The sequence below is a fragment of the Pteropus medius genome, unplaced genomic scaffold (genome assembly GCF_902729225.1).
Source record: "Pteropus medius unplaced genomic scaffold, Ma_sr-lr_union100, whole genome shotgun sequence".
NCBI lineage: Eukaryota > Metazoa > Chordata > Mammalia > Chiroptera > Pteropodidae > Pteropus > Pteropus medius.
Window position 1 is genome coordinate 829,101 of NW_024349803.1, and position 23,972 is coordinate 853,072.

Sequence of the window (23,972 nt, forward strand, 5' to 3'; positions counted from 1 at the left end):
GGTGGTCTGGGCCCACATTTAGAAGGGCAAATGTTCACCTTACTGAAAGCACTGGATCTCAAAGTGGGTCTCTTCTGCTGAGTACTGCCAAATGGAAAGTCAGTCACATGTTCGTCCGCCATCGTCTGTGCCTCCCTCCCCCATCCCACCCATTATAGGGTCAAAAGCCCGATCGATACAAGCAGCCCCAGGCTGGGTGAGGGGATCAGCAACTGCTACACACTGGTATTCCTCAGTCCTGAGGTGGTCTAGATCACAGACAGGCCCCATTCAGACACTCAGACACCCTTTTTGGGACATTTTATTTGAATTCATGATAGAGACTGCGATGCCTTATGGAGAAGTACCCCACCCTCTATGAAGAACCGGGATCGTATCATCCACCTTCTGGTGTTAACGACACAGCTGGTTTAGGGAATGTCCCAACCTCGCGGGAGCAAGGGAAATTCCAAGAGCCCTGGGGTAGGCTCAGTTCCCAGTGCCAAGCCTCAGCTGGCAGGCATTGGCAAAAGCTGCCAACCACCTGGTAGACCACTAGGTTCTCTGTTTTCCCTTCTCTTTCCTTTTCAAATCCCACAATTTCCTGTTGGGGAGAAGCTGTAATTAGCCCACTTCTGGCACCAGATCCCAGGCAGAGGCATAGTTGCTGGGATAACTCTAGGAAAACCTAGGAACTAGTATTTTTCCAATTAAGATTGTGGTATAAACTTTTTCTGTGAGTTATAATGAAACCAGATTTCTCAAGTCAGCATCCAAGGCAAGAAGGTAGAGCTGGACTCCCTGTTGCTGCTGTGCCCTTGTTACTACCTGGGAGGTCAGCCTCTCACTGCAGCCAAACTGGGATGACCCTAGATTCTGAGGAGGTTGAGCTGCCTCTTAATTGAGTTCTGCACCTAATAAAGTCCCAAATTTCCTGCTTCAGTGTCCTGGGAGATGAGTAAATGGGTGATAGATGGAGTAAATTGAGGAGACAGCAGATGGTACAAGATAACAGAAGGAAGATGCTGGGTTGGTTAGCTAATGTTTCCCCCTTTCAGTGATTTACAGGAGATGCATCCCAGCTTGGTCATGAAGTTGGTTTCCTTCCACTGTGCGATGCGCTCCTCAGAAATTTTAAAGTCAGCCTGGACAAGAAACAAAAAAAAGTGATTATAGTGATGGTGGGTGGGACTGCAAGAGAACTCTGTTACACTACGAGTAGTATAAACTAATTCAGCTTCTCTTAAGAGAGCAGTTTGTCAAAAGCTTCCATGTTCACATCTTTTCACTAAGGTAAGCCTGAACCATCGCTGGAAGCAAAAAGACAAAACTGAAGCTGGCCTACTTCAGACAGATCATGAGAAGGCAAGATTCCTTAGAAAAGACACTAATGCTGGGGAAAAATAGAAGGCAGCAGAAAAAGAGGAAGCCCAAACATGACTCCATAAAAGAAGCCAAAGGCACGAGCACAGGAGCTGAGCAGGGCTGTTGAGGACAGGACACTGTGGACATTACTCATGCATAGGGTCACCAGGAGTTGGAGCCAACACAATGTCATAAAGTTCATTTTAGACATTTAGTTTAAGAAAATAATCATGAATAAGCGCAAAGAACTATGTACAAGGACATCATCATAGCATTCTAATAGTGAAAAACAGAACACCCTCAATGCTTGATAAGGTTAAATGATTTGGTTCAATTATGGTAATTATGACACAATACTATACAAGACGATACTCTTCAATATTTAGGAAGCTGGGGAAGTTTTTCAGGCATAAAGTTACCCTACCCCCTAAAAAAAGAATAAACATGGCATGCCTCAAACTGTAACTACATTTATGTCTAGAAAATGTCCAGAAGGAAATTATCGCTAATGACATTTTTCAATATCTCTAGGTGGTAAGACTATGGGTATTTTTTCTTAATTTCTCCCTATATTTTATACATTTCTACACTGAAAATGTATTTTATAGCCAGAAAAAACTAAGTTAATTTATAAAACCATCCTGGAAAATCAGGAAAGGAGGGAGGGGACAAAGCCATCTGGCATGGACAGGAGGATGAGGAAGTAGAAACCACTTGAAATGCTGTCCAGAAACACTCTAACTGAGGAAATAGGAAATAAGTTATTAACTAGGAAAAGTCACATAAGTAGTGTTAGTTCCAAGAGGACAGTGAACTTTAGATGTTTCACACTGATGTAGCCTAAGCACCTAGAACAGTGCCTGGTATATATATTATCTATATTAGGGACCCAGTATTTGTGGAATGAATGAATGAAGGGGTCACAGGGGCAGGCCGTATGTGAGTCAATGCCCCAGGAGAAGAGAGAATGAGTGCTCAAGATCAAGATGAGTGGGAGGGACCGTGGGAGAGTTTTGATCCTGGCCATCGCTTCAGGGGACCCTGTGTGACCTTGGCAGGTATCCCGCCAAGTAAAATGGAGATCATCTATCACAGACTGAAGACCAAATGAAGAACTGTCTGACATCCCTCATACACTGCCTCAAGTGGCCTGTCAGTGTTCAGTACATGCGAGGGTCCCCATGCTCCTTAGATACTTCATTCAGAAAGGTCTGGAAAGAGGAAGAGGGGGCTTAGGTGCAGGAAGGCCCAGTTGGGAAAAGGGCAGGTGTGGATTCAATAACAGCAGCCTGGGGACACAGTTCAGGCAAACCAGGTAAGAGGGGATCAACTGCAGCTTTTACCTGCAACTTCTCAAAGACTTTCTTCTTTGGCTTGAGCTCTTCATCTGGTTGGCCCTTCTCGTAGCCCTTCACAAACACTCGCTCACCAGGAGCAGAGCCTGCAGGAGGATCCAGAGGCTCAACCTTGCGGCTGACCCCTTCTCTGGGAAGACACACACAAATAAGGAAAGCGTGAGGCTACAGACTGCTTCCAGCTGCCACGGAGGCCAAAGCATTAGGGCTTTTACATGGGGTCCCTACTGAGATTTAGATATCCCACTGCCAGAGCCCCAGGAGGCCCTCACTACTCCACCACTGGTCTGGACATTATCAGGGTTGGGTTAACCAAGGCTAAACTGAAATGGACAGATTCTGAAATCTGGGTTCTTAGGGGAGGAAGTATGACAGAAAGAGCAAGGTCTTAATAGCCAATCAGAACTGTGTTTGAATCCTGGCTCCACCTCTTATTAGTAGTGAGAGGTGGGCATGTACACACTGCTTTGAACCTTCAATTTGTTTTAATAAAAGTTAACTACGTAAAGTGCTTCATTCACAGTACTCGTACAATAAATAATTCCTTCATGCACCATTTTTTGGCCAGTGTTCTCAGGGCTTCCACCTGGCACATAGAGGGGCACCGTGTGGGCCAATCCCCTCTCTTCTTGGCCTCCCCAGGTCCTGCGCCCCACCCCAAGTCCTCACTCACATAGAAGCACACAGAAGCATGCCTTGAGACTCGACTCCTCTCATCTTCTGGGGTTTCAGATTGCACAGCACCACCACCAGCCTATCCTGCAGTTCCTCCTTGGGCACAAACTGTACCAGGCCGCTCACCACAGTCCGTGGCTCAGATTCCCCCACATCAATCTTCTCCACATACAGGCTGTCTGCATCTGGGTGCTGCCAGTGAGAGAGGTCAGCTCTGGAGAGTGTCACAATGGAATACATCATGGGGCCTGGTGAACCCTCTGACTCCAGAAAGGGACATCCACTCCCTACAGAAGCCCCTGAAGGACCCTCTAGAGCTAACTCTCCTTCCAGGTCCCACACAGAAGAATGGAGAACAGGTCTTGAAGGTACATTCTACTCTGAGCCAGGAGGCAGGATGTGAATAAAACAAGCCTAATTACTTGCATAAGAGATGAAAGGAATCTCTAAGAGAGATTAAGTGGCCTGGACTATCTGGGTGGCTACCAGTATGGCCACGTGCTGCACCAACTTGGTCCTGGGTGGAAGATGGGAGAAGGACATCTGCTGGTGTCACCATCTGAAAGCATTGGAGGTTATTTCAAAGTAGTTTTGGTGGCTGGGTCTATATAGTGAAAAGCCAATCAGTGCTTGGAGGAATAAAAGCCCCTAACAATGGTCCCAGGCCACTGGCTGCAAAACCTGTCTCTGGAAAAAAGTCTTTCTCCCTTCACGTGTGTGTGTGTGTGTCTCTCTCTCTCTCTCTCTCTCTCTGGGGGAGGGAGGGGAGAGTTTGTTTGGGAAACAAAGTGAATGATCCAAGATAAGGCCTGCAGCTAGTCCAGACAAGCTGGTAGAGACCAGGTGAGTCCATCAGACTGGATTTTACATAAACAAGTTCCCTCTAACTAACATCCACCTGCCCCCCAACCCCCAAGCTGAGTTCCTAGCTGTGTTTGGTTGCATAAGGCCCAGAGGCAGCAGAGGGAAAAGCCTGATGCCTGGAATTAGACACCTGAGTTCTGACTTGGACTATGACTTCTGTGATGTTACTTCCCATCCCAGCCTAGGTTTCCTCCAGATGGAAAGAGACAAACCTGACCCCTATCTGCCTCTCTGGGATGTGGTGAAAGATAAGTACCTTGTCCACACTAACAACTTTTCCCACACGGATATCTAGTCGGGATGGGATGATCTCCTCTGGTTCTGAATTCTTGGCAGGGCCTTTGGCAACTGGCTCTGGAAATGAGAAGAACCCCAATGGGTCAGAACTATCTTCCTTCCCCATGACAGGTCAACTGCTGATCCCACCAAATGAGGACACTAGCAGCATTTCATGCAGAATCCCCAGAATCTACCCACCAATTCTATCTTCCTTCCTCTGTCTATCTATCTAACAAATCCTTCTTCCTTAATTTTACCGGAAAGATTTACAGAATTAGTTATTATATATTCATGTAGGACTTCATTATGGAAGTAGCAAACTGAGGACCTGAGTAGGAAATACCATTAATATTGTTTCACAGAACGTGGGAGTCCTGATCTCTATTTTACAACAGTCTAGACTTTTCTTGATCAAGTTAAAAGTGACCTTAGCATGAATGCTACTTCCGAGTTATAGCTTCTTTAAAACAGGATCGGCAACCTTTGAGAAGTGACATGCTAAACTTTCATCTATTCAGTTAATAGGCAGGGAGGGGAAAGTAGTAGCTCTGCCATCTTTAGGTATTTCCATTCGTGCATTCCACACTTATTTACTGAGTCTTTTCTGGGAGGGGTGGATGGCCAACTAAGAGCAAGTCAGAAACCCATGGAAAGGAACTGGGCAAATCTAAAGATGAGCTCTCCTGAGAAGCTGTGCAGGCTTCCCTGTGAAGCCTGAGCAGGTGTGTCACCCTTGTGGTCTAACCCAACTGGTCTCCTTAACTGAAGATGATTTAGTGAAAGGATCAAAGCACATGTCTCACACCAGCAACTCTCAGCAGTGTTGGTATAAGTGGATGTAATCACTTCACATTATCCATCAAACCAAAATCAAGATGACCCAATTCCATTCCAGGAGTCAATAGGAATGACATTCTTGCACTTCAGATCCCCTGGCTCCCTGGGCCCTCAGTTTAGGACAGACTTTTTTCTGAGGCCCACTGACAGGCTATCTATCCTGATGATGCCATCCCCCTTCCCAAGCCCCTTCCCTCCCCCACTGGCCTTACTCTGCTTCGAGGGATCTGGGTAAGCAGCACTGGACAGTTTCTTCAGGGCAGGGGTATTAAACTTTTCCCGGATGGGATCCAACAACTTGTTCAAGGCAACTTCAACAGAATTTTTTAGGTCTCCAGGGTGAACAACCTGCAAAAGTGTAGAGGTCTGGTGAACTAAGGCACTCAAACAGGGCACAGGACACCTGAATCTACTACGAATAATGTGGTATAGGATGCAGGGTATTTTCCCAGCAGTAAGAACTGGTAGGGAAAGAACTGTGAAGCTGGTAGGGCAGAGAAGGGGAAATAGGTTCAGAAAGCTTATCTAACTTGTCTGAGATCCAGATCTTTTGACCCTGAGTCTGATACTAACTTGAGAGTTTTTAGAGGCTAAATGTCAAAATCTTCTAGTCCCTCCATTTATGCTAAGAGTAGGGGCATAAAGCAGGCGTCATTTATAGGCAGAGAAACATTTATATAGGTAACCGTAGGGCTCAAGCCAGCCCAAGGGGGAGCTGAGGGAGCAAGAAGGAACAAGAGCTCTGGAGTTAGGCAGACTGGGGTTAGAGTCCCAGGCAGCTGTGTGACCCCAAACCAGGCACCTAACCCCTCTAAGTTTTGGATTCTTCGCTTCAAAAATGAAGATAACAAAACCTTTATCTCACAGAGTCAGAATGGGGATTAAATCACCTAATGGCTGAAAATGATGAACAGTACATGGGAGTTCAGTAATTCAATTTTAATTAATTGGGATAGAATTCACTTTTCTATCCTAAATCTGGCCTGAAAGGATCTTCTAGATATTCTGAGGGGATATCCTTTAGGTAGGAATACCTGCAATACAACGATGCCTATAGATTGCTTCTGATGCTATTTCTTCATTTCCTTCAGAATGTTTAATTTTTAATAATAGAAAAGCTTTAGACCTGCACTGTCCAATATGGCAGCCACTAGCCTCATGTGGACATTTAAATGTAAATTAAGATTCAGTTATTCAGTTGCACTGGTCACACTGTAAGGCTCAAAAGACTCATGTGGCCAGTGGTGGCTGTGTTACACCATACCATCACATCTGCCATCACGGAAAGTGCTATCGGGGTTAATGCTGCTCCAGGTTTTTTATTCAAGATTATTTCTTCTATTCCTCCTCGTTACTCCCACAAAGAACAGTTCACAGGGTTGAGGAGGGGAGTGTGGGTCCTGTGGCCTGCCTCAGACTGCAAACGGAAGGGCTGCTGAGCAACGGCTGTCAAATATCCAAAAACTGGGCCTTGAGGACCCTCAGACCTCAGAGGTCACTGAGTCTTCCTCCATTTGATGCCCAAACCCTCAGACAACACTGCTTCCAGTGGTCCTCTGGCTTCTGCCGGAACACTTCAGTGATGGGGAACACAAGGCCAAGTGAGGCGGCCCTGTCCATGGCCACATAATTAAGGTCATTGGGAAGTTCCTCCTGAAGCTGAACCTAAGCATGCCTCCCTGCGGTCCCTGCCTGCAGTCCTGGTTTAGCCATCTGGCGCCACAAGAGGAAAACTAACCCCTCTCCCATTAGGGTCCTTCAGATACTTGAGGATGATTGAATCCATACTTGTTTCTCAGCTAAACATGCCCAGTTCAACTGTGCTTTTATGACATGGTTTTGAGTTCCCTATCATGACATCCTTTCTCTCCCCACCAACACAACTGGATTGTCAAATAAACCTCATAAAAAATTGAAGTCCGGGGCTGAACACACAATCCTAAATATAATCAGAACAATGGAGAACTGAATGGACTATCAGTTCCCTGGTTCCAGGATCTACCTTTCTGATGACTTAGGCCAAGTTGGCAGCCCTGTCATATTGCCGCCTCAACTCAAATTCAGAGTCAATCAAAAGTCCCCATTTCGTTCTCCATATACACTATTATTATGTCTTCCCTTTATGATTTGGCTCTGCCTCTCTTTCCCACAATGCTCTACCTCACCTTTTAGATTCTAATCAGACCAAACCACTTGTGACTCCTTATGTACCACGCTGTTTCCTTTTACCATGTCTTTGCACAATTAATTTCCTCACAGATTCCCTCATTATCTTAATCCTTAAGTGTTTGGTTGTTATCCCCTCTACAAAGCTTTCCCAGACAGCCAGTTAATCACTTCCACTTATTTTATTTCTAGACCATGTATGAATCTTCATTGTGCAGTAAGACAGGAAATGATATTTGTTTCTATGTCTCCCTCTCCTACTGGACTGGGCTTCATGATGATTTAATCTTCTTTGTAATGCCAGCCCCTAGCATGATGCCTAACACATGGCCACCTAGTAAGTCTTTTGTTAACCTGTTTATTGAAATGAATAGTGTCCTCTCTTCTGTTCTTTTATAGTTGTATCTCTTCTTTGAACCTTGATCTTGTACTTGTCCTTGAAATACTTTATCTTGGGTTAGATTTGGTCCTTCATTCCAGGTTAAGTCCTTTGGAGAGTGATTAGGACACCAACCAATATATCAGCTTTGTGCCATTTGCCCATCTAATCTGTGAACCATTTGAATCCTCATCTAAGCCATTAACAAAACATATAGCCTTGGAGAGTATCTATTCAGATTCTATGGTACATAACCAGAAACCTGGCTGGGACAAGATGGAGAGGTTATTCAGGATGAGTTCAGTGGGGATTATGCCTCCTCTGGTATTACCTCGGCAGCAAAGTCCTTTTCCAGGTCCAAGTAATCTGTGTAGGTTTTGTTTCCACCCCATTTTTCATCTCGAAGGACCACAAACTCTATAAGAAAAAGGATTCACACCAATAAACTCACTGCTAATGGCAGAGTCATTATTCCTAGACTAAATGTATGGGCATTTGTTGTTTCTGCCATATATTTCAAATTTTATTATTGGGCATTTTATTTTTTTAAAAATTGGATTAGAGGCCAGGTTGTATACCCAGCTAGTATCCAAGCTCAAGGGGAAGGATAGTGTCTTACATTTCTTTTTATTTCTCTAGTTCAACATGCCTGCCCCAACCCTCATTCCTACCACCTCTGCCTACCATGACTCCTCATTAGAATCCAACCTGGTAACAACACATGGACAACTAAATGATATCTCAACTCCAACCATACATTAATACATGAGAATTCAGAGCAGAGAGTCAGGGAAGTCCGTCCCTAGAGGAAGACTCTGTGACTAATCACAAATGTGATACAGTGTATGATTATAAGTTCGATTACTACTAGTTTTGCTATTTCAGCCTGGTCTCTGAGATGAAAACAGGGAGTGTCTTACCAGATTTGAGGGGAAAGAGGACATACTTGATGAAGGACAGAACCCCATTGTTTTCTACATTTCCTGGCTCACAGAAAGCTTTCTTCAGTTTTTTCTTCACATCCTCCTTCCGATCAAGGAGATCAATCTTGGATTCCTAGAAGCCATAGAGGAAAAGAGGACCTCTTGTGGTTGAAAACAAGAATACGCTGTACTAATCTGTGTACAGTTGACCCTTGCACAACACAGGTTTGAATCGAGCAGGTCTACTTATATGCAGATTTTTAAAAATAAATATGTAGAGCACTGAAAATGTATTTTCTCTTCCTTATGCCTTTTCATGTCCCCCCCACCCTTTTAGCTTACTTTATACAGAATACAGTATATAATACACATACCAGAAAAAATATGTGTTAACCAACTATTTTATCTGTAAGGTTTCCGGTCAATAGTAGGCTATTAGTAGTTAAATTTTCGGGGAGTTAAAAGTTATATGTGGATTTTCAACTGTATGGGGGGGGTCAGCTTCCTAACCCCTGCATTGTTCAAGGGTCAACTGTATTTAATTTTTTAAAGAAAGATTTAAACATTAAACAACTTTAACAAAAGCAAAATTAATCAGAGTGAAAGACCACTCTCAATACTGCCACCCAATAAATAAAACTATTTTAATTTTTCTGTGTTCTTCTAAGGCCTTGTCTACAGTATAGGGGAGTGTTACAAATTTGTAGTTAGAGAATAAATATCTGTGTTTGTTCACTTGAGGCTATGTCATAAGTATTTCTGAGTGGCTACCTAATCTTCACCTATAATTTTTATGCTGTATTTTATTTCCAATTATTAGTGACAACATAATTTATTTAATAATTTCTAAACTTTCAGATTATGTTCAAAATGTTCCAAATTACAAATGCCACAATGAACATCTTTGCAGAGGTTTTTTTTTTGGTCTTCTCTAGGATTATTTCCTTAAGCTACTAGGCCCAAAACTGTTTTCTGAAAGGGGTATATATTAATTGACATTGCCATCAGCAATCACCAACACCAAGAATTTTGAATTATCTAGAGCCATTTTTCCTTTTTAAGGTACTAGGATTTGTTTCTTATTTTGGAGTGTGTGAGCTCATGCTCATTTGAGTTCAGTGGTTACCAAATTCTGGTTCACATATGACTATATGTGAATCACCTAGAGTGCTTTTAAAAAATATAAATTACTGGGCTCCACCCAAACTTCATGAATCAAGATCTCTTGGGACTGGACCAGTTTTTGTATTTTTAAAAAGCTCTCCAAGTAATTCTGTTTGGGAATTGCTGCTAGCACCAATTTCCAAGATTAAAATATAGTCAATGTCATTGAATAGGATGAGTAATATAATACTTTGTCAGAGAAATAATCAACACATGGTATATTTTAACGTAAGAGAAAAAGGATTAAGTACCTTCTTTTAAAAATAACAATGACAGTGTCCATGTATATTATTTACTCATCTCTGATCAAAGATCGAGAACTCAGACTTAAAGAACTAAATGAGTGCCCAAACATGACTGTAAACAGACAGAATCACCTTGTAAGATTTGAAAGAAAATACAAATTCCTGAGTTGTTCCCCAGAACCACTTTAACAAAATCTAAAGATGGGGTTTTATCAACTTTTTAAAAAAATTCCCTAGATGATTCTGAAGATTAGCTATGTTTGGGAACCCTGTATTTAACATTTCACATCTTTGGGTTCCACTAAGTCCTCTATTGTATACCCTTAGTGATCAAGACAAAAGTATACTTTCCTTAAGCAGGACTTTTAAATGTTAGAAAATAGCATATTTATCATATTAGTTTTATCAAACATTACCCTAAAGATCAAGATGCGAGTTGGTGAAATGCACCCACAGCCTTCTCATTAATAAGGCTGAATTTTATCACAGTTCTACGAATGAAATTACTTTTGCTTGTGCTTTTTATCAGTAGCAGTAAAACTCTGAAAATTATGATTGGATCCCAGAAAGGCTGCTTCTAGGTCCTTCAATTCTCAATAGCTACCAAAGTTAACTGGATGACTTAATATTACTTATAATTCAAATATTTGAGAATTTTAGTTAGTTAGGTTACTGTTCTTTTGAGTTCTCAATCTCTTCATCTCTTGCTGAAGATTTCTAAGCTCAAGTTGGAGCTGGCAACCTACCTCTTCTGAAGAACTCATTTTGCTGCCAGTTAATCCTGGAACCATAGGATTCATCAGATGGACCCGTTTTGAGTAGCCAAGTGCAGGGAGGTACTGAGGGGTTAGAAAGAAACACACAAAGCAGATATTAATATAAATTCCTGCTCAGTACCCCAATCTCATCTAACTTGCCAGCTTAATAGTTTTGTACATTCCTTTCAATCTTTTTTTTTTCCTACTGAATATATAATTTTCTAAACAAAGTTTTCCTCCTCTGTTACTTTTCTATTAGTATTACATAATGAGGCTATTGGATTTCCTTTCCTACCATAAACAATTATAAAAGCTGGAAATATATAGAATAACCATTTGCAAACATCGAACAGCAACAGGTGTATGGCTACAAATTTTGGCAGAAGGGAAAGGAAAGGGTGACCACATATTTACCCTGGCTTTCTCTCCTTGAGGGCATTTTTTCAAACCAGGTACTAAGAAAAAGAGACCAAGCAAAAAGCAGCAGTCTGACTCAGCAGAAGAGATAGCGATTAAAGTTTCGGGCTGCCAGGAGGGTAGGATTTGGAAAGGGTTCTAGAGAGAAGGAAGCTCCTTTCAAAAATCTAAGTCAAAATTCCCACTGATTTATCAATTGACTCATAGATGTACATGCATACAAAGAGACTCCAGGAAGAACAGGCTCTGGGAGGCTGGAGACCTAAACAGAGGTTTCAGAAGATGCACAGTGCTGGGGAAACAGAGGTTGAAGTTTAGGTGCAATCAGAGTCAAGAGAGTTTTGTGAACAACTTGAAATTTCAGTATGAGACTGAAGAAAGCCCACATCCTAAGAATAAGAACCACATCATAGAAGAAAGGCCAAAACCAAAATAGACCTGTTCTAACAAAGCCTAAAACCAACCTCTGAGAGGATTGAGGTGATAGACAATTTAACAGCGTACAGAAAACACAGCACACTATAAACATAATCCCAAACCTCTATGACATATCTATGATGTCTTTGATACGTTAAAAAAGTACTAGAAATGAGAAGCAGAAAAAAGTGACTGACAGTTTAAGTAGTTAACAAAAGTAGAGCCAGAAACTATCCAGTTGTTGGAATAAGCAGATCAGGGCATCAAAACAACTATGACTGGTATGTTAAAGGAAACAGAGGAAAAGATGGGCAAAATATATAAAAGATGGAGAACTATAAAAGAGAATTATAATCTATAAAAAAGAATGAATTTCTGGAAGTTCTGAAATAGCACAATACAATACTGGATGGATTCAACAGAAGACAGGATTAATGAACTTGAAGAAAAGTCAATAGGGAATATCCAAACTAAAGCACGGAGAGAACAAAGAAAGGAAGAGAACAGAACAGAATATAAGAACCTGTGAGACATGATCAAGAGGTCTAACCTAGGTATATAGGGTCACAGGAGAGGAGAAAGAGAGAATAGGGCAGAAGTAATATTTAAGGAAATAATAAGGGACGATTTTCCAAGTTTGATGAAAACATCAATGCACAGACTCAAGAAGCTCAGCAAAATCCAAGTAGGATAAAAACAAAGAAAACTATAGCTAAAAACATCATAGTCAAATTGCTGAAAATGAGAGACATAGAGATAACCTTAAAGCAGCCAAGGAAAAGATATATTATCTACAAAGGGGAAACAATAATACTTACAGGTGACTTTTTGATGGAAACTATGGAAGCCAGAGGAAATAAAACAACTCTTGAAAGTGCTAAAAGAAAAATATTTGCTAAACTAGAATTTTATGCCCAGTGAAAGTGAAAGATAGACGTTTTCAGACAAAAGAAAGGTGAAAGAACTCATTACCAAACATAAAATACTAAGGGGGGCCCTTTAGGCTAAAAGAAAATGATCCAATATGGAAGCACAGAGACATAACTGCAGGAAGAATCGAGAGTGCCAGAAAGGGTAAGTAGCGGTAAGTATACATGAAAATTGACTGTTTAAAAAAACAATTGCGATAAAGTCTTTGAGATTTAAAATATACGACAATAGCACAAAGGGCAGGAGGGCATTTAATCAAATAAAATTGTCGTAGGTTCTTGCATTATTGGGAAGTGGTAAAAATATCTAACTTTAACTGTAATAAATTACAAAGATACAAGCAATCTCTAGGGTAAGAGTGGCCAAAAGTTTTCTGTAAAGGGTTAGATAATAAATATATTAGGCTTTGTGGGCCAAATATAGTCCTGTTACATATTTTCATTTTTTTAACAACCCTTAAAAAAAATATATAAAAACCGTTCTCAGAGCTTCTGAATCATACATAAATGAGCCATGGGCCATATCTCTGCTAGAATAATAAAAGAAGGTTCAAGTAAAAAGTTAATAGAGGAGATAAAATAGAATAAAAAGGAATATTTGATTAATCAAAAAATTTACACTGTAAACATTTCCTCATTCATTAAAGATAACCAAAAACTTTAAAAATATATAATATTCCATTATGAGGATTTAGCATAATGTGCTTAACCAATCCCTTGTCATTTGATATATTTCTAGATTTTTGTTTTAAACTGATGTGATAAAAATTTTATATATAACTCAAGTTACACTTTTAAAATTATTTCCTTAGGACAAATTTGTATGATCATTAGGGCTAAGGGCAGAATCATTTTAGGGCTGTCAAATCACCCTCCAGGAATTTACATTTCCACTAACAGTATTTTCTCCTCACTTTTGCCAATGAGGTTTTGAGAAGCTTTCAAAAATACTAGCCATTTCTCAATAGACCTTTTCAACTTAACTCAAGTTCTTTCCCAGAAAAAACAATTATGGTCTCATGCTAATTTCCTCCTTTAAACCCTGCTAAACCTCATCTTAGAAATGAGTGGTTTATGTAAGATCCAGAGCAAACGGACCAAATGCTCTGAGAAAGAATAGTAGTTGTGAGTGCTAGTGCCTTTCCCTGGAAACTAAGTTATCAGGAAAGAAGCAAATCCAACAGGTCTGGAAGCAGCTTCCTAGTGGCAGCAAGAGCATGGGCTTTTGAGTCAGATAGATCTGGGTGATAATTCCTGCTTGGTCACTAACTGCACAGTACTGGAAAAACTCTTACTCTTTCTATCCTCAGTTCTCTCATCTGCAAAACAAAGAAAAGTAATACTTATCATACAATAAGCTTATGAGTGGTGGGACTGGCATATTCAATAAACTTTAACTGCACACCTCTGAGGCTCAAAAGAAAAAAGATAGGAAAGAAGTTACTAACCTTCTCTGCAAAGGTGAAAATCTTCCTCTGATCAATGCCTCCAAATTGGGCATCTACTTTCAAATATTCTTCATCCAAGGCCTGTGGAGAGAAACACATGAGCATAGATTCCTACTGTATTACTTCTTTACGGGTCTGAGAAATTAGAAACTTTTGAAAATCACTACATTTTTCCGAAGGTAGAGCCGGGAAACAACTAAGCAGCATTCAACCTCCCTGTTGGCCTCAGGAGCTCCAGAAACATCTACCAAGTGCCTGTACTAAACAGTTCTCCACGTGGATGTCATGGGGTTAAAAATAAGAGTAATCTCTGTTCCGAAAGCTCACAATCCAGTGGGGAAGGGAGGGAAGAACACAACGAACCATAGTCATGTCAAACGGACTCATTGAATAATGCAACCTGTGAAACACGTTAAATAAGTGGCAAAAGTAGAAGGTGCTTAGAGAGCTAAAAAAAAAAAAAAAAAAGGCAAGGCTAAACTAGTAAACAAAAAGTTAATCGCTTACTGCATGCAAGGCCTAGAGCCAGCTCTGTGGATACAGAGGTGAATCAGACCCAGACTCTGCCTTCAAGAAGCTAATTAGCCCAGTTGAGGAAAGAGACATGTAAACAGATAATTTCAATACAGTGGGTTAAGGGCTAACCTAGATGTTCATTTAAAGAACAGTACTAACACAGGAAAGAAGTGATTATCTCTATCTGGTAGGAAAGGCGGCAGAGAAGTCTTCCTAGAATCGGACTGTAGGCTGAACTTAGTTTTGAAGAATATATAGATGTTTTTCACTGTGCAGAGGAAACAGCATGTGAGAAGGCACAGAGGTGTGAAGTGTTTAGGGAAATTATGAGTGATTCAGTCTGCCAAAGCACAAACTTCAAAGGATGTGGGAAGTGGTCAGTGATGATGATGTTAGAAAAGTAGGTGAGGATCCTGAACGTCATGCTAGGGTGCCTAGCATTATTCTAGTTGGTAAATGGCTTTAAGGAGGGGAGAAACAGGACCTGCACTGTAGAAAGATCACACCAGTAAGAGGCCAAGCATGGAGCAGAGGGCTGTGAGTTGGAGACAAAGAAAATCATTGGAAGGCTGCTGTGAGAGTGCAGGTGAGAAATAATGACAAATTAAGTCAGTGGGGACGAAGAGCAAGACTGAATTTAAGAGATTTTTAGGAAATAGAATTGGTAAAATTTATTCTAACTGGATGGGGGGAAGAGGAAGAAGGAAAAGTAGAGAAAGGTGAGCAAGCAGGAAGACTATAGAACAGAACTGTCCAATAGAACTTTCTGTGATGATGAATGTTCTCTATCTGTGCTGCCCAACATGGTAGCCACTAGCCACGTGTGGCTCTTGGGCACTTGAAATATAGCCAATGTGACTGAAGAACTAAAAGTGTTAATTTTAACTACTTTTAATAGCCATGTATTAAAAGTAAAGTATGACTACAAGCTACCATAGTGGACAGTGCAGGAATGTCTCTAGGTTTAACCTCTGGAAAGATCTGGAAGTGACAAGGGAAGACTTGGTTTTCTTACATCAAACATTACAGAAATATACAAAGAAAAAGTTAAGTCTATCTATATTTTTATCCTGCCTTCCTGAGGTAACCAGTATTAACAATTTGACTTGTATTTTACCATCCTTCTCCTTGCTCATACAAACATACGCACACATGAAATAGGATGTACTTGTTTTGTTTAATGGAAAATAGAATTTATTTTTACGCATCGCTCTGAACTGAATTTTCTTCATTTAAGAGATTATGATTAACAAAAAGAAGATGTGAGAGATGAAGTGTTTTGAAGGACAGATAGGTAGGGGAGGACTTACAATTGAAAAAGTCAAAAAAGAGTTGCAGGAAGTGAGGGTGGGGAGAAGAGAAAGGGGACAGGAAGGCCTACAGCACGTGATGAAGGAACAGCAAGCTCATCAGTTTACATGGATTGAGAGAGAGGTTCTGACCTCTGGTTAGAAAAGGAACAAAAAAGGTCACTGGGCAACTCCATCCTTCCCAAGTACCTGTAGTCCTGGGTACAGCAGACCACTTAGCAAAGGGTGCTCCACCTGCTTTACCACCTCAGCTCCAGCTTTCTTGGCATCGTGCTGTGTGACTACAGAGGAGAGTCTGTATACATCTAGTGTGTACTCTCTGAAGAAGAAAGGAAGAGGGGACAGCTGTAAGACTGGCCCCAGGCCTCAGTTTAATCCTAATGCGCATTAATTTAGTCTCCCAATCTTAAGACATTCCAAGAGAGCACTGCCTGATAGCTTCTAAAATGTGAGCGGTCCATCTTCTCACTCCAAATACTACTTTATTTTTATTTTTTCCTCTTTTTAAAGATGGCTCTAATTAATCTTTTTCTTCACTTATTTCTTGAAATACTGCTTCTCTGCCATTCCCCTCCATTCTCTTCTTCTGGAATGCCCATTAAATAAACTTCGGAATTTCTCAATCTGTCTTCCAAGTCTTAAGAATAGTGAACCCATCATTCAGTTTAAGAAAAAGGACCTAATTACTTCTGAAACTCCCGTGTACTCCACCACAATCTGACCCTACTTCCTCCTCCTCCACAGTAACCAATACCCTGAACTTGTGTTTTTCCAGTTTCATACTGTTTGTTTCTCCAAACAATGTATTATAAATATTCTTATATCTGTATCCTGGTATACATGTGCAAGTTCTTTTATATATGCCAATATATAATAGAATTTCTGGATCACAGGGGATTTACACCTTGAACTTTAGTGGATGACGCCAAACTTGTTTATTTTCCAAAGTGGCTTTTATCAATTTTATTAATATTGTCATTATTTTAAATTTTGCCAATTTGGAAAGCATGAGTGGTTTCTCACTACAGTTTTAATCTACATTTCTTTGAATAATAACCAAGGAAGTTAAGCATCTTTTCATATGTGTATTGGTCATCTGGTTTCTTCTGTGAAATGCCTATTTAAGTCTTTTTCTACTAGAATGACATTTTTGACAGTTGATTTTATACTTTTTGACATTTAATACTGGGTTATCAATTCTTTGCCCATATATTATAAATATCTTCTCCCAGTTGGTGGCTTGTCTTTTTACTTTATTTTACTTTAAATGTAGTAAAGGTCTTAATTTTAATGTAGCTGAATTTGTCAGTCTTTTCCTGTGATGCTTTAGGTGTGTCTTGTTTAATTTTCCCTGCCCTGAGATCATAAAATGGTCCTACATACTGTCTTTTAAATGTTTTATAGTTTGGCCTTTAAAATTAAATCTCTAATCCACTTGGAATGGAGAGATCATTTTTTTCCCACATGGATAACCAATTGTCTCTGCACCAGTTTTTCTTAAAAAGTTTATTCTTTCTTTGTTGATACAGTACCAGCTCTGATATATATCAAGTATTATATTTCTATTTCTGCACTCTCTATTCTGTTCCAATGGTTAATTCTTGATCCCCATGCTATATAAATGACCAAGGATTTGGTATCCAGAATACATAAGAAAATCCTAAAAAAAAAAAAAGGTAGAAAAATGGGCCAAAACACTTGGATAGACACTTGACAGAAGAGGAAACACAAATGGCCAAAAAATACACAAAAATAAATATTTTCAGAATTTTACCCCTACACTTCAATGGTAGTTTGGGTAGGTAAAGACTATTAGGTTGGAAATTCTTTTCCTTAGGAATTTTAAAGGCTTTGCTTCATCGCCTTTTCATTTTTAGTGCTCTTTTTGAGAAATGCAAAGCCATTTTGATTCCTGACGTTTTGTAAGTGACCCTTTTTGATTATTCAATTATTGGACCTCCTGGCTTAGTACTCTAGTTTTCTTATCTTTTTATTTTTCATCGTGGTCTGTGAGGCCAAGAAACCAAAGTTCAAGTGCATGCGATTCAATGAATTCAATGATTTAATATATTTCATAGATCTTAAGATGTATATTTTTAAACATTTAACATCCCTTAAATCTAGATGTCTTTTAAACAATGGCATGTTATAAATTATTAGCAGTATTTTTAAGACATCTTAGATTAACTGAAATATCTTTTTGTATTTCGACTTTCACTTCGTTTCTGGCCACTAAGTACATATTCTTGACTAATTCGTTATTTGACTAATTTGAAGCATTTAGGAAGTTAAAAAAATATTTTATCCAGTACTTTTAGTTGTTTTCAGCAAGGTTGGTCAGAGTGACAAGTCTGTCAGACTGCTAGAAATAAAAGTCCTTATCTATATCTCAAACACTCTTATCATTTCTGTCCATATTTTTGTATTGCATTCTAGGTGAATTTCTTAGTATTACCTTTCAAATCTCTAATTTTCTCTTCAACTGTGTTCAGTCTAGAGTTGATACCATCTATTGAAGGTTGGTTTGTGGGTGTTTTGTTTCACTGTTTTTACTTTAATGACTGAATTTTACATATTCATGTTTCATTTTTTGTTTCTGTTTTTAATCGCTATAATTCCTTGACATTTGAGAATCTGTGTTGTTTTGGAATAGCAGGGATATACTTAACACTCCTAAGTAGTGGGCAGCTTGGTTCGATTCTTGGTATACACATACTCTAAGTCTCCATAGGCCTGAATCTTGATAAAAATCCCTAAAGGTGGCCAGTAGTACCCCCACACCCCAGCTCTACTTGAGAGGTAAGGGTGGGAATGGGAAAAGGAGAAAAGCCCTACTTTACCCTCCGATTTTAAGTAGTACGCCTGGTTTGTCCCCACCATCTGTTCGCTTCCAGACTGGAACCCAGCAGACCTGTAACTTCAGCCCAACTCACCAATTTGCACTTCAATTGTTTCTCTTACCATAGAGATGTTTAGCAAGTTTTTGAACCTGGTTATGCCCTTTATTATTTTTGTATTTTTATCTATCATTGCTGTGTTGGGAACAGAGGAAATGCATCAAAGCATGCATTTACAAAGCCATCTTCCTTTGAAGTCACTTTTCTATATAGAAAAAGAGCAAGCAACTTCAAAGCAAGATAGCTTTATTTATCCTACCTTTATTCCAGGAGAATAAAAACTTTGCCTGATTTATTCACTGTTGTAATCCCAGTACTTAGAACACCGTCTAACATATAGTAAGAACTCAATAAAATCTTTGCGTGACTTGCTTTCTCACCTTCCTCAGGTCTCTGTCATCTTATCATAGAGGTCTTCTCTAACCACTCTATTCTTACTTCCTGAGAACTTTCTTTCCTCCCACCTGCCTACTTTGTAGCACCTATCACCATATAATAAAAGTGCTCCCCAAATATCTGTAGAATGAATGTAAAAATGAATGAAATCTCAGGCACTCTATTGAGGCTGTTGATTCAAACATTTGTTTATATGAGGATGTCTATATTCTTTATTTAAAATTCTTAATGTCCAACAGTGGGGAATGGTTAAGAAAATTATGTTAGATGAAGTAAAAGGAGAAATTAAGTTGTAAACAAGAGATCTGAGTTCACATCCTGGCTCGTCTACTTACTAGCTATACAAACTTATATCTGAATCTATTTCCTTATCCGTGAAATAGGATAAAACAATGCATACCTTTAAAAGTTGTTCTAAGGGTTTAAATGCAAAAGTGACTAGTAGAGTGATACGTGGTTTATTTCAGAGGTTTTAAAAATAAATGTGGAGACTATGAGGCGGCATGGGGGAATTATTTAGGAAATTGTTAAGTTAAAAAATTAGGACTCAAAATTATGAATGCTAACATTACAAATATGAATAAAACTGACAAAGAAGCAATAAAAATTGTTGGGGAGGTAAGAAAAAAGTGAAAATTCTTTCACATTTCTTTTATCATTATTTGCTGAGGCTGGAAGAAGAAAGGGAGGCCAAATGGTTCATCATTACCTTCCCATATGCTGTAAGCTCTGCAAGGCCAAGGACTTTGTTATGGTTACATTTATACCTCCAGCAAACAGGAGAATACCTAAGCATTTACTGGTCAGTATATTTTTGATAGATGAATTAAAAGGACAATGGTTTTTTAATGGTTCATAATATGAAGAGCCAAACAGCTTCTAATTCAAATTTAAAGAGTACCTGGATTCCACAGGTCTGTAATTAGTTAGAAGCACCAGAGCCAGAGGAGGGTGGATGATAAAGCACTTACTTGCTGAGCTGGTAATCGGTGCCTTTGATGAACCTGAGCTTCTCCAAAGACACACCAATGCTCTCCAGCATTGCCTTGATCACATTCTCATAGTAGCTGGTTCGAAGTTCTAGAAGTTCCCATGGGGCTTTCATGTTATCCAGGTATGCGTGAAGGTCCGCAAACAGAATTGTTACCTAGACATAGAGATAAGAGGCCACCAAAATGTGAATTTGTCTAAGTACCTCCAAACCTGCCCACCCTGTCCTGCCGTTGTTAAGTCTCTCTTTTGGCCATTCCCCAAGGGCAGCTGCTTGGTTTATAACATTACTTCTTACCTCACATCCCGCTTTGAGGAAGTCCGCGATCTTAGACATAGGCACAAAATAAGCAACATGTGGCTTGCCTGTGGTTGCTGTTCCCCAGTAAACTTTAAGTTCTCGCTCCTTCAGTATCTCCTTCAGCTTCTCTTCCCCCAGAACCTCCTGTTGTGGAAGCAGAAGAGCTGGTTTAATGCTGGTGCCTCACCTTACTCATCCTTTACCCTGTGACAAGGAAAACAAAGGCGTGTGTCACTAAGGGTCCAGGTTCAGAGCCTGCAGCAGGGTCTAGCCATGCCCTCAGTGCAGAGTGAGAGCCAATCTAAGTTGGTTCTATTGCTAGGACCACTCCAGTGAAATGACACTGATGTTAGGAGAGCGGGGCATGTCCCTAATTGCATCTTCCCCTCCAACTACCTCTAACTCATGCTTCTTCTTTTCATAGCCAATTTCTTGAAATAGTTTTCTCTTCTGGTCTCCACTCCTTATCTCCTAGTTCAGTTTGAATTCCATACAGCACACACAATGGAAAATTCTCTTGCTAAGATCACAGATGGTCTCCACATTGCCAAATTCAATGAATACTTTTTAGTTCTCACTGTTTTCCTGAAGCACTCTCCTCTTTTGGTCTCCTTTATTTTTTATTCTCTTAGTTTTCCTCCTACCTTTCTGGGTCTCAGATTTCTTTGCATTTGTTCTTCTTCCTAATGATTAAATATCAGTAATCCTTGCGGCCCTATCTCTTCTCTTCTCACTCTACATTCTGATTCCCTTCAGTTGCTTCAATTACTACTTATGAGCTAGTAACTCTCAAATCTTCTGCTCACACGCATATATAGAATTGTGCACCTATTATCAATCTGGTTAGTTCAGATTCAGTGTGTTCATAATTAAACTCATGTTCTCACCTTCCTACCTCATTCTCCAACCATCTTTTTTTACTTATGGTTTCATCTCTAATTCAGTAAATGGTACTCTCAGTTACTGAGTTGCATACGTTACTCCAAAATAGCTCTTAAACCTTCCTTCTTCTCTCTGCCTCTATACCGCCATCCTAGTCTAGGCCATCAGATTACACCCAGATTACTGTAGCAGCCTCCTAACAGGTCTCCCATATTTACTCTTGCTCTCCCCAATCCATATTCCAAAAGGCAGCCAGAGAGATCTTTAAAACCTCAAATTTGATGAACTCATTTACCTATTTAAATACTTTAATAATTCCCTTTTGACCTAAGACAATTGGAAAAATCCTAATAGACCAATATGCTGCAGATAAAAAGAGATTTTAGTGTTTCTTCAAGTGATAGTTGGGGAGGCTGTTGGAACCCATGATAACAAAATGTTGTTGGTTTGAATTATCTATTAACAGGACTTGTTAAAATCCTGTCTTCCAAACTGGTTGGAGGTTGATCCTGCATCCTCCAATCTCCTGACTATTTTGACACTTGGAGGGAGCTCACCACCCAAGGAAAGGTCATATCGCTTACCCTTTAAAATATGAGTGAATCAGTGCCATTACCTTTGTCTCCAACCAGCACTATTTTAGAGAGGCTAGGAAACAAAGGATCTGGCTAAGGGGAAGCATGAAAGAATCTCTGGTTAAGATCAAGTTGTAAGTGGAAATAATCCAAATGTCCATCAACTGATGAATGGCAACACAAAATGTGGTATATCCATGTAATGGAGTATTATTCAACCAAAAAAGGAATGATGTTCTGATAGGTACGACACAGATGAACCTTGAAAATATTATGCTAAGTGAAAGATGTCAGACACAAACAGCCACATTTTGTATGATTCTATTTATATGAAGTGTCCAGAAAAGTCAAATACATAGAGACAGAAAATAGTGTTTCTCTAGGACTGGGGTTGGGGGAGGAATGGGCAGTGATTGCTCATGGTTACAGATTTTTAGGGGGGATGATGAAATATTCTGGAATTAGATAATGGTGATAGTTGCACAACCTTGTAACTGTGATAAACCCACTGAAACCCCCCAACTGAACTGTACCCTTTAAAAGGGTGAATTTTATGGCATGTAAATTGTGTTTTTAAAAAAAGAGGGAAAAAAAGCTGTGGCTCAACCAATGTATTACTGTTCTTAAAGTAAAAACGCGATTTTAAACATAGCCTACAAGGCCCTCATGACCTGGTTTTGCTACCCCTCCTAAACGAATAAGTAAAATGTATAGTATGTCAGATGGTGATAAACTCTATGAAAAACAACAAAATAAAGTAGAGCAAGGGATGAGACAGTTCTGGTGGTAGGGCATTTGTTATGTAAACAAAGTGGTCCAGGAAAATTCTTCCAATTAATGTGACAATAGTCAGAGGCCAAAGGGAGACAAGGGAATGAGCAATATACTTATTAAGTGCTTGATCTGCACTTTGCTCAAACTACTCCAACCAAATTAGCTTTCTCTCTGAAATATAGTGTTCTTTCTCCCCTCTGGGTCTTGCTCTGGGTTCCTTCTACCTGAAATATCCTCCTCTCTACACGCCCCCCATCCCCCATTCTTCCTCTCATTAACTTCTACTCCTGCTGTTCCTGGAAAACAGCCGGAACATATGTGAAGAGGTGATTCGCAGTGTAGAGGTCCTCAGCCTTCCCTGACACTCCTCCCCAGCCCTCTCCCTTAATTTCCTTTCAAAGCTCCACGTATAGTAGCTTCCAGTACTTTCTTCAACTGTAATTCAGTGTTTAGATTATAGGTCATTTTCAACGTTTGATTCCCTCAAAACAAGCTCTGGGAGAGCAGGGCCCAGCGCCTAGCACATAATAGGGTGGGTGGGGTGGGAGTCCTGGATTCAAAGTCTGCCTCAACGCAGGTAACTGTACAAAGGTGAGCCCACCGTGATTTCTGTGGTACCCAGTTAATTGCTGCCTGCCTGAGTGACTAACCAAACCAGCAACGAGGACTGCCTGCTCTCTGAGCTTCCTCGGCGCGGATTCCCCGGACCCACGCACTTAGGATATCGTAGTGGGGGCTCAGGATCACTGAACCTCGGGCCCTCAGTGCCGAACAGCGCATTTCCAATTCCAAGGCCCGACCTGCAAGTTCCGGGTGATAAGGTGCAGCTTCTCTTCTGGGCTCGGAGTGTCCCCCATAGCTCCTTCGCCCCTGACTCCCGAGCTCAGTCCGGCACCTGCGCCCCTTTCTCGGTCACCTCCGCCGCGTGCTGGGAGTAGTAAGTATCTCAAGTCCAGTTAGGTTGCATCAGCTGAGCTCGTCGCTTGGCTTGCTCGGCCTGGGCCCTTCTCCTCCTGGCAGTGGTCGGGAGTCTAAAGCAACGGAGAGCCGAGAGGGTCGATGAGACGAGAAGGGGTGGAGCCAAGAGTCGCGGTAGGCGGTACGCAGGGCGGGGTCGCAGCGCCTGCGCGG

At 40.4% G+C, this 23,972-nt stretch overlaps 1 protein-coding gene across 3 annotated transcripts; it reads right to left on the reverse strand.

Annotated features, from left to right (window-relative positions):
• Positions 1 to 269: 269 nt before the first annotated feature.
• YARS1 (tyrosyl-tRNA synthetase 1) lies at positions 270 to 23,843 on the reverse strand. 3 transcript variants are annotated; one of them, XM_039836931.1, is made up of 13 exons: positions 23,642 to 23,843; positions 20,608 to 20,814; positions 20,291 to 20,466; positions 16,216 to 16,345; positions 14,201 to 14,281; positions 10,978 to 11,070; positions 8,820 to 8,955; positions 8,231 to 8,316; positions 5,567 to 5,702; positions 4,495 to 4,592; positions 3,373 to 3,566; positions 2,688 to 2,829; positions 270 to 1,124 (listed from the first exon to the last, which is right to left on the reverse strand). In XM_039836931.1, exons 2-13 carry the CDS (start codon positions 20,644 to 20,646, stop codon positions 1,014 to 1,016), a joined length of 1,422 nt encoding a protein of 473 aa, XP_039692865.1. In that variant the 5' UTR covers positions 20,647 to 20,814; positions 23,642 to 23,843; the 3' UTR covers positions 270 to 1,013. The 3 variants fall into 3 exon arrangements, with proteins under 3 accessions (XP_039692865.1, XP_039692866.1, XP_039692864.1); XM_039836932.1 differs by having other exon boundaries at positions 20,608 to 20,754; positions 23,558 to 23,843; XM_039836930.1 differs by having other exon boundaries at positions 20,608 to 20,754; positions 23,642 to 23,830.
• Between the last annotated feature and the right edge of the window lie 129 nt (positions 23,844 to 23,972).